This window comes from Lonchura striata, chromosome 4A (assembly GCF_050655825.1).
Source record: "Lonchura striata isolate lonStrDom1 chromosome 4A, ASM5065582v1, whole genome shotgun sequence".
NCBI lineage: Eukaryota > Metazoa > Chordata > Aves > Passeriformes > Estrildidae > Lonchura > Lonchura striata.
The window spans coordinates 6565735-6576300 of record NC_140742.1 but is presented as its reverse complement, the minus strand read 5'-3'; the positions used below and the strand labels follow the sequence as shown (position 1 = coordinate 6576300).

Below are 10566 nucleotides of genomic sequence, written 5' to 3'. Positions count from 1 at the left end.
TTTGCTTTGTCATACATCAGAAAAGTCTTCCAAGCTGTGCTTGTTTCTCCCAAGTTTCCTTCAACAACTTGTTCCAGGTCTACTGTAAAAAAAAGCAAGGAGAATAAATATGGATTAAATAAAAGCAGTTAAGCCATCACCTTCAGTAGCACTTCAAGTCTCTCCCCATCCTGATCCCGCCACTTGCAAAGCCAAAGTGATCTGGAGCTTTGCAGTCCCAGTCCTTGGTCCCCTCCTTGTTGTGAACTTGAACTGGAGCCAGGCTGCTGCTGGAAGATGTCAGCTCTCTGCACACATCCTGGCAGGATGGCAAGGGAGGGAGCAGCTTCTCTGAATGACTGCTGTATTCCTCTTCAGAGTGTGGGTGACCTCTGAAGAAAGTTTCTAGGACAAGCTGTTAGCATTGAAATGCAGGGAGTCAAAGTAGCCTGTGCTACTCTGGTGGGGCTGTCTATCCCTCGAAGGTGCCATGGGATAACGGAGAGGCCTCTGCACTAAGAAACTACTACAAAGGATGAGGGAGAGCATGTCTTGGAAGACTGGCTTTCCTGACAGTTGAAACATCAGAAATAGAATTGGAAAGTTTAAACTACAGCTGCCTCAGGCACTTCTGTCATGTTTCTGTCAGCCTGCAGGATAAGGAAAGAAATCATATATCCTGAACAGAAATAAGATGAGGCTGAACTGCATGAGTCATTTCTCTTCAAGGCAGATGAGATGGACTTGTTTGGCCTTGGTCTAAACTGGGAGCAGGCCCTGAAGGCTCATCCCTTCCTGGATAGTGACCATGTAACCTGACTTCCTAAAAGCCTGCATCTGGTGGGGCAGTGGGTAGGGCTTTCAGTATGTGACAGGCCAGCGTGGTCTAAATGATCTGAAAAATGGTAGAGAAAGAAGGGAAACCTGTTTACATCTCAGAGCTATACGTTGAGGGGAACTGTGGCCTTTCTAGGGCAGAAAGCCAACCAAGTGTCTGTGTGTTTGTTATTTCTTGTTAGGAGCAAACTGGGGGCTGTGGAACATTTTCAAGATTGGTCTCTGCGTTGCTTTGTTATCTGGCTCATGGAAAATGAGGGCTGCAAATTTCCAAGCCCAGAACTCTGGTTTGTGTTATGTTTTGCAGGACTTTGTTTTGTTTAAAGTAAAGAAAAATGCTATAATGCAGAGCTGGGTTAGAGCTCTGGGTTAGAGCAGCTGTGCCTACATTAGGCAGCCTAAGATGAGGCAAGGAAAATTGTGTTTTTCCCTGCCTCACTCAGTGTTTCTCTAAACTAATCTCCTTATAAGTTTCTTGTGATTTTTTTAGGTAATGCAAATTGTGAGCCCTTACTCTGCATTTGGTTCAGGTCCCTTTTGTTTGACCTGAGCCCAGCCACTGAGTTTACAATCTGTTAGTATGTTTAGAATACAGAATCAACTCTCTTCCAAGAATAGACAGACTTTTCTTATAATATTTAGTGCTGTTTCACCTTCTTGAAAAGACAGGAGCAATGCCTAGACTGCTGTGCTGGCAGAAGGCTTCTTGCCAGCGTGGCCAGCCTGGCAGACCTGGGCTGGGAGGCGAGTTGTGTTTCACAGCAGTTCAGTGCAAATGCCACCACCCTGACATGGGGGAGAGGGGAGCAAGAGCAAGGGAACAAAAGGTGACAACACCACAACGACAACTTGTGTGTCTTTTATTAAAACAGTTACAACTGTAGCTCTGGAAAAAAAGACTGTGGATGCCTTATTGCTGTTCATGTGTGAAGAAAATTATGTTGGTGGTGGAGTTGTGTTATGATTATATACACCTTTCATTATACAAGGGGCACAAAGGTGATCTGGGACAGAGTGCCACATATGAGAGGCAAACACCCTTCATCTAACAAAACAAACTGTATACACCTTGGAAAGTGGGCTCTGGGCTTTGCCCTGGTTCCCTTGCCCTAGTATTTGATGATGTGAATTTGGAGTGCTGGGCCAGGTTCCAGTCCCTGACCCTCACAGGCACCTGGCAGATGAGTGGAGGGATCTGACACTAGATAATTTTACAGAGGTGACTTTCCCCTCCATGCAAGGACTGAACCATGGCAGCTGTCATGCAGCTCCAGCTTTGGCTATTTGCTATCAGCAGCTTGCAGGGATACTTATTCCATAAGCACAACCTTTCAGTCATTAGGATTCATATATTTCTTTTCTCCTTCACCCATTCACTGTTGACTGAGTAAAAGGATTGTCTCTCTGACATATACCACCATAGAAAACTCTCATGTAACTTTCAAATGAACCATCCCAAACCTTTAAACCTTTGAGACCTTTCCCACTGTTTTCTTAAAGCAACCTGTCACACTAATGTGGTGCTCTCAGCATCTTTTTAGAGCTCAACTGGGAGTGTCACAACCCTCTAACAAGTCCCCTTACATCTGTGGCACTTCTGAGCATGACTTTGAGGGATGCTTCAGGACTCCACTGGCTGCATCTCTTTGGTGGTCCTTACCAGCAGCCTGCTTAGCACATCCTTGCCTGGAATTCCCCAAACTCAATTCTGCTGGAGTGCACAGGACCACATACTCTGCTGAAGGGAAACTCGGCGTTTGTCTGAGCCAGCATTGGTTGTGAAGCCTGGACAGTTTCAGTTTATGGACTGACAACTTTCTGGCAAGATGTGACTTTGCTTCAGCGTCTGCTCAACAACATTCTTGACAACTTCCACAACTCCTTGACCTCCTGCTAAAACCAAGACCTGCTCAAGTCCCTCTCAGCATGACCAGGAATTTAGTCAGTTGTCTCATCCACACTGCCTCTAGAAAGGGCATCAGCATTGACAGAAAATTGTCAACTTTCACTAGGACTGAAACTCCTAGCTACTGAGCTACTCCCAGAGGACACAGAAGAACATTCACAGCCCTGTCAATGTGACAGTCCTAAAATCCTTTATGGCAGCTCTGTCTCTGTCAAATGCTAACTTGGGGAAGGTATGAGAAGAAAGAATCACTGTGTAATTAATTCCAGAAAAAAGCAACCTTGGGCTTTAAATGTTACACATGCTGTCTGTCAGTGAATACTGGACTTTGGACTCTGGGCTCCAGCTGCTGATTTTGGAACCCAGCCTCAAAAAAGTTTGAGGACTGTGAGCTAGACCAGAGCAGACAACGAATGAGCAGAGTGAAGCAGCAGTGATTTCTGGAATGAAGGTGAAGGATTTTCCTTTGGGTGAATGGTTGTGATGAACAGTGAATAATAGTGGGTTTTGTGCAAGTGTAAAGATTTAAAACTAATTCTTAAGAAGCATTAGCTGTCTGTGTTGTCCAGTCATCCACCCACATCAGCAGCTGAGTGGAGAAAATAAAGTTTCTCTTTTCCTGCTGTTAAAATTAATGGAGTCGGGCCCTGTACAGGTCAGCTAATTCAAGGACAGGGAGAATTTGGTAGTATTCACTCCCTTCCACACCCAGACAGTGAAGTCTCTTTCATCAGAAAAGGGCATAAAGAAAACACATGAACAGCCCCCCCACCTCCCACCAAAATGAGTATTACATATACATTAGTGTCCCTTTACACTTGTTGCCACATGCAGCCTGCTAAATTCTTCACACCCTGATCATATATTACAGAATATTTTCTGTTGTACATACACAAAAAAATATTTAGTTCCTCTACAACCATTGCCCTAGACAAATGTCTCTTCTGCCAACACCGCTGTGTCACACTCCTCTGCGGCCACCTCTGCCAGAGGCTGGCTCCTGAGCCAATCCACCCTGCTCCGGAGGAGTTCCTTCTCCACTGCTTCCACCTCTGCTGTGGGACAGGGCTCGGTTTCATCGTGCTTGAAATAGTCCCTGATGGTGTTCCGGATGGAGTCAGGGAGGATGATGCGGATGGTGTGGCTGAATGTGTCCAAGCCCTTGCTCTGGGTTGGCGCCTGCGCCATCTCCACTGGCTGTCCCTGCAGCCCCTCGGGAGCAGAGGCACTTTGGGGGCTCTCTCTGTGCTTGGCCTGCAGGGATGGGACCGTTGGTTTATGGTGGTAGCGCCTGGAGATGGACTGCAGGACAAGGGGGGTGTTCTGCCCATAGAAAAGTGTCTGGGGGATGTGGACTCTCACAGTCTGCAAGCTCTTGGACAGGCTCTGCTCACTGCTGCTGCTGGGTGAGTCTCTGCTGCTGGTGTTTGTCACAGATCTCTCCTCTTCTCCCACTTGAGACCCCCAAGAGCTTTCTTTATTTGGGGTCACATAAAAAGTTATCTTGGTGCGCTTCAGGCTTTCCTGGCTCAGAGGGCAGTCATCAATGCCTTTGATTTCTATGTTCTTCACTGTCTTCTCCCTGTGCTGCTGGTGGCTGACCTGTGGGGATGTCTCGCTGGATAGGCTGGCAGCTGGGTGCTCAGGGCTTTCTTCAAACTCTTTGGTATAATCCTGGCTCCTGAGCCCTGGGCCAGGGCACCCTGAACAACTCAGCTGTCTCTCCTCTTCTTCCCAGTCAATGTCAGTGAATGGGCTTCCCATGGCAGCTCTGCTGACACATGGAAAACTTTTCTGCTCTCCAACGCAATGACTGGTCTCTCCAGCCTTGGGTTCACCCTCATGAAAACTGTCCAGATTGCACAGATGTAAAGGCACAGGAGATGTGAAGGATTTGTGCCACTCTTTTTGGGACCTCTTGGCAGCTGTGGGAGACACAGCATGAAGCCTGGCAGAAGTGCCAAACATGAATGGCAGTGACGAGACATCTGTGGGACTGATGGCTGATGACTCTGAGCAGTAGGAGAAAGCACTGTCTAAGGAGCTAAGTGAGGAGGCAGATGGGGAGGTGGTGGTAGAGGACAGGCTGGAGAAGCTGGACCTGTTGGACAGGCTGGACTTCTGAAGGCTGAGCTGCTTCACCCTGGAGGTGGTCTGAGGTGATTGCAACAAGTTCTGCCTGGCCTTGTTAACCCCAGGGCTTAGGCCTTCATCAATGAGCTTCTGGCTCTCCATCTGCAGCTGCCTGAGCCTGTGGATGTAGTCTGTGTGGCTGCTCATGATGGTGGCATCGCAGCTGGACTGGCGGGCCACTGGCTCGTGGCCCTGTGCGGGCAGCTGGGAGCTGAGGCACACGCTGGGCTCCGAGGAGCACCGGTCCCTGGCCGGGCTGAGCGAGCGCATGGAGCCCATGGAGCAGAAGGAGCCATCCTCCTCCAGGAGCTCGTAGCTGTCTGCACTGGCATTGGTCTGGGCTTTGCTTTGGCAGCAGGCTGTGATCTCGCTGAACAAGTCCCAGTCTCCCTGATCCTCAGCAAGAAACAAGCTGCTGGGTGCTTCAAAAAGGGCATCTGTTTCAGATTCCAGGTGGTGCTTTGGCCCTTCTGGATCACAAGTGGAAAACTCCAGCTCATCAGAGGAATCATCATGCTGAGCCAAACCTATGTCTGGGGGAGAGGACACAAATTAATTTGTCACTATATATATAGTACCTCACAACCAAAACAGGGAAGTTATATGAAAAACAAAGATAATCCACTATTCTCACAGAAAATAATAAAAAAAATCTGGCTTGATGACCACTTTTCACCAATGGCCTGTATTCATAGGATAGCTAACAGAGACAACTCCATCTCTTTCCATACAAACCATGTGATTTAGCTTTATAGAACTAACCTGGAAAATAAAAATACTGCTGGGACATGGCAGTGCTAAGGCTACACTTAATTGTTGCAATGGCTAGAGTAGGTTTACTAGCAGCCACAGAGAAAGACAACCATCTCTGGGGACACATTGGAGTTTCTCCACCTCAGCCCTCTGCTTTGCTATCTCTTCCTGCCTATGCTTGACAAGCAAAGGGAAAACCAAACCCAACTGGTTTTCGGTGTTGTTCCTTAGAAGAAACATGAAGATAAAGCAAACTCTTTTGTCTGAGGACTTTATTAAAAGATTTTAAATATTTCTGGAAGATTTAGTACCACAAACTTACCCAGAGATTCCACTGAGTTTTTGGACTTCTTTATGTCAGGTCTTTGGAACAAGGAAGCAATATCACCCCCAAAAATCTCTCCTGAGTTTTCAATCAAAAACTGCACTAACAAGGCCACCTGGCAAAGACAGTAATTCACAGATTCAGTTTCATGGAAACAGAGCAAGTAAAATCATATTCAGATCGTCTCATTTTTTTACAAAGATGTAATTTCCTCAAGAAGCTGTTAATAATGTGGCAGTGCATCTGCATGAACACCTGAGGCAAGAATATGAACTATGTGAACTGGTACTGTGAGCCAGGTATAGCACATTCTACAGTTTTCCTCACTATTGCTTACACCTCATAAGCTACAAGCAAGCATTCCTCCTGTCTGGTGCACTGTTGTGCTCATTGCTTATTTTGTTCCAGCTGAGGTGGCAGTGTCCAACTTCAGCTGCTCCAGTTTTCTTGTGCTTGCCTGACCATATAGGAAACTCATCTGGTGAAGCAATCACTGCTTGCCTTTTCACCCTGGACAGTCTGAAGGGCTAAACCCTGCCCAGCATGGGCACAGCTGCACAGAGGAAAGGATGAGGCCTGGGTGCCACTCAGCCAGCACTGCCACTGGCCTTATGCCTTCCTTTAGACTACAAAAGGCAGTGCCCATAAAAAGCAGTGAAAGAGGAAAGCAGAGGTGAGGCCAAACTCATGGAAGATGTTACCTTCTTGGTAGACCGGCTCTCCTCTTCAGGCCCAGTGGGACTCGGTAGCCACAGCATATTGGGTGCTATGCAAAGAGCCAGGTTAAAGGCATTCATCTGATTCACTCCAGAATTCTGCTCAATGTGATGGAGGACTCCAAAGAGGTGTCTGAGTAAGATGAGGTTGGCCTCTGGAAGCTGGTTGACGAGACTATTCAGGGAGTGGGAAAAAAGGAAAACAGTGCTGTTCACAAACATCTGCTCTTTGAATTCCAGAAGTTGCATCCCAAAGCTTTTTCCCCCTCCTGCCCCTTTGTACCCAGCCTGAGACATCCACATTTGAGAATAAGGTGAATCTGTGTCACTCCCCTCCACCAACTAACACAAGAGCCACAGCTCTGCTTCCAAATTTCCCACCTGCTCTGGTTATAGAACTGGAGGGACAAGGGGCTTGGGCTCAGAGCATGTGGGAGGGAACCCACAATGCCTTGACTAAACAGGGAATGCCCAGAGGAGACAGGAGACAGATCCAGGCCAGACCATGCCACTGTGTCCTGTGCTGTGGATAAAGAAGACCCAGGAGAAATGGTAAGGTTAAAAACTGAGCTGAGCCATGGCTGAATAAACAGGATATCCAACAGGAGGCTGAGAAACTGCTTGTGCTCAGGGCAGCAGTTTCAAGGCAGTAAAGCTGTTTTCAAGGTCCATGTCTTCACCTTGACAGGGTGGATCAGCCTCATTTCATGCACATAAGAATAAAGTTACTGTCATTAAAGATTTAATTCTGCTACCATAGATCCACTCCTGGTGGCTGAATTATTATGCTTTTTCAGTTTACTTGTTCTGGTAATTTGAACTAATCATCAGAAGAGAATTTTTAAATTACTTTTTAGGGGTCAGAAATGTTAAGGATGTTCAAAAAAGACCATTGAAAAGAAAATCCAGCAATAGCTCCTCCACTGTGGCCTGGAGCATTGCCAGTAATCTCTCAGAAAATAATTAGGCCCATATGATCCCCTTTTTCCCAAGAAAAGAAACTTTTACAAAGGCTTTTACAAACCTTTTGATAGCTTCAATCTTATGTGCCCGATTTTCTTTGTCCACAGCTTCCATCCACAGTCCGTGCATGTCTGAGGATAGAACACTGTCAGGTATATTTCGGAGAAAATCCTGAATTAAATATATATATGCAGAGCAGTCTGGTCAGTTTTGAATTCCTGGTTTCAGTTTCACAATGCATATAGTCACTGTTTATTCATATTAAGCACAAGATAAAACACAACACTACACAAACATGTTTATTCTCCCCTCCCATGCCCACCAAGCTGTCTTCCTCAGGCTCTTCGATGGCAGCACTGCAGGATGAACAGGCAGCCCTTCTGTTTTGCCCCTTCTCCAGAGCAGGACTGTCCCTTTTCCAATCCAGCAGAGGACTCAGCCCTAGGGCTCTGCACAGATCTCTCTGAAACATTTCTCAGCTAGGAGGACTGCTGTTTTTTCTCAGGGGACTATTCAACAACTCAGTGTATGTCTTGTGTTGGGAAGTGCCTGAATATCAGGCCAACAAGAAAAAGGGGGATTTTTTTAATTCTTTGGTGCCTAAATTACTCTGACCAGATTTAATTGCCAGTTCAAAATACAGGCTTTTCCTTACTGAAATATGGGTCTTCATATTTCAGTGCAGCATCTGCCCTGTTATTTGGCACTGTACAGACATTACAACTGCCTTGTAGGTGAACATCACTGTATTTCCTGCTGGGAGTGGTTTGGTATGGGCAGGTGCCAAAGGGAGCCCCATCCTGAGGGGCTGCACATGTCTACATGTGAAAACCAGATCACTATCACCTGTGTGTACACAAACAGGTGAAAATGTTCCTTGCTGGAAAATGCTTTCTGCTCCCCTGAAATCCTCCTTGCCCATAAAGACTCATTGCTTCCTTAAAGAAGGAAGGTACCATTAGCCCAGACAGCTGAGTTTCCTGGCCACACATACCGTGATGACAGCTGCAGCCACAAAGACTGACTCTCCATCCACCTGAACATCATCTCCAGAGTTCAGCTTCTCTTTCAACTCCTTGCAAGTCTTGGCATTGGCAGAACGTCTGAAAATGCCCCTAGTAGAGGGACCTTCATGGTACAAGAGGAGCAGCATATCCTAAGAGAAAACCCAGTTGTACTTTAGAGCCTAACACTTTACCCTCTTGTTTGTGTATATTATACATCATGTGTTGTAATGTAATTAGCAGAAGACCAAGTCAGAAATTGAAAGAAAACAATACAAGAGATTTATCCTGATCTAACCAGGGACAAAAATCTGACAGGTAAGCTGTGGATAAAGTTCATGAGGGCACACTTATCCTGTGACAAGTGTGAGCTCAGGGGACTCTTGTAGTGAGCGAGTTCTAGGCTACATAGCATGGCAGGATCCACTGACATTGCCCCTTGTCAGCTGGTGATGACCTGGAGACACCCATTGAAGCAGGACAGACATCTCTAAATGAAGTGTAGGGATTACCCAGAAGAGGGTTGTTCCCACCCTTGTTACTGAGCTGAGTCTGGATCACAAGTAAACGATGGTCCTCTTCCCCATTCAGTCCTCATCAATGCTGCAAGTGGCTTTAAATTTTTGGGCTAAATACATCAAATTTATGTCAAGACAAGCAGTCCAGGCTGCTGCTTACCATGATTGGCTTGGGAAGGATTCCGTCAGGACAGACAGAGGACAGGGACAGGCCGAAGAGTTTCCGTGGTGTGGTAGGGGACTGGGAAGGAGGGCTGCCCGTGGGGGTGCTGGTGCTGCGGCGCAGGGCCCAGTCAATCAAGGACTTCTTCCTCTTGGTGTGTTTCTGCAGTGACTCTGAAACCAAACACAGACCTTCATTACACACCTGTGTCCTTCTGCAGTGAGTGAACTGCAGAGGAGGCAGAGCTCCCAGCAAAACAAGCACTTTCTACCCTCACCTATTCATTAACTGCACTCTTAATGGGCATGGTTAGACAATATACAGCAGTGAAACCATTTATTCATCTCTCAACCATCAGCAAAACTTTAAATCACCATTCTTCAGGGAACCTTGCTGTCTCTGCAGTGCAAGAATCACTTCACTCTTGTGACCAGTGATAGGCCTTGAGAAAATGGCATGAAGCTGAGTCAGGGGAGGTTTAGGTTAGATCTCAGGAAAAGGTTTTTCACCCAGAGGGTGGCTGAGCACTGGAAGAGACTCCCCAGGGCAGTGGTCACTGGCATCAAGGCTGTCTGAGTTCAAGGAGCATGTGGACAATGCTCTCAGGTGGTTGGTGGGATTCTTGGGTACAGGGCTGGGACTCCATGATACTGATGGTTTTCTTCCAACTCAGCATTTTCTATTATTCTATTACAATGACTTGCAGTTGAAGACTAATGAAGGACTGAAAGCTAAGTCAGAACATTTGCACAGAGAAATTTCACCTCTCTGCAATCTCTTCCTCTTTGCATTCAGGTATGAGAGCAACTCTGGGATACATGTTTGATGCCAGAAGAGTTCAGCACTGCACTGGACAGCAAGAAAGTCTCTATCTGGCTGTACCACACTCCTGCAGCCCCTACCTCTCCTCAGCTGCATTGGAGCTTGGAGTCTGGGTTTCAGGACAAACTGACACTGTTTTTCCTTTGGGAGCTGAGCTGTCCCATCAGCCAGGAGAGTGTTATTGTTGGTTCTTTGTTGCTGGTCAGCAGGGTTACGGAGACAGCTCAAGGCGATGCTGAAGGGATGCTCGTGCCCTGTTGAGCAGAGTTGTGTAAAGAGCAAGCAAAAATGCAGAGCTATATTAAAAACTCTTAATATTTCCAATATTATTATTGGAAAATTCCAGCTTTGGTGATCTCCATGGTGAATGCTTAGAACTTAACAAAATTCAGTGATTTATTTTAAAATGTTTCTTCTATTTCTGAAATAATCCCCTACAGATCTGTA

At 46.5% G+C, this 10566-nt stretch overlaps 1 protein-coding gene across 2 annotated transcripts in view; it reads right to left on the bottom strand.

The window, feature by feature from the left end:
• Positions 1 to 1662: 1662 nt before the first annotated feature.
• Positions 1663 to 10566, bottom strand: part of LOC110480485 (rho GTPase-activating protein 20) — a 30017-nt gene continuing 21113 nt past the window's right edge. For both annotated transcript variants that reach the window (XM_021548435.3, XM_085570940.1), the window contains exons 9-15: positions 10200 to 10373; positions 9295 to 9470; positions 8607 to 8768; positions 7674 to 7783; positions 6635 to 6824; positions 5931 to 6048; positions 1663 to 5388 (exon numbers count right to left, since the gene is read on the bottom strand). In XM_021548435.3, the coding sequence (XP_021404110.3) occupies positions 3650 to 5388; positions 5931 to 6048; positions 6635 to 6824; positions 7674 to 7783; positions 8607 to 8768; positions 9295 to 9470; positions 10200 to 10373 (2669 nt within the window). In that variant the 3' untranslated portion in view covers positions 1663 to 3649. The remainder of the gene's footprint in view (positions 5389 to 5930; positions 6049 to 6634; positions 6825 to 7673; positions 7784 to 8606; positions 8769 to 9294; positions 9471 to 10199; positions 10374 to 10566) is intronic.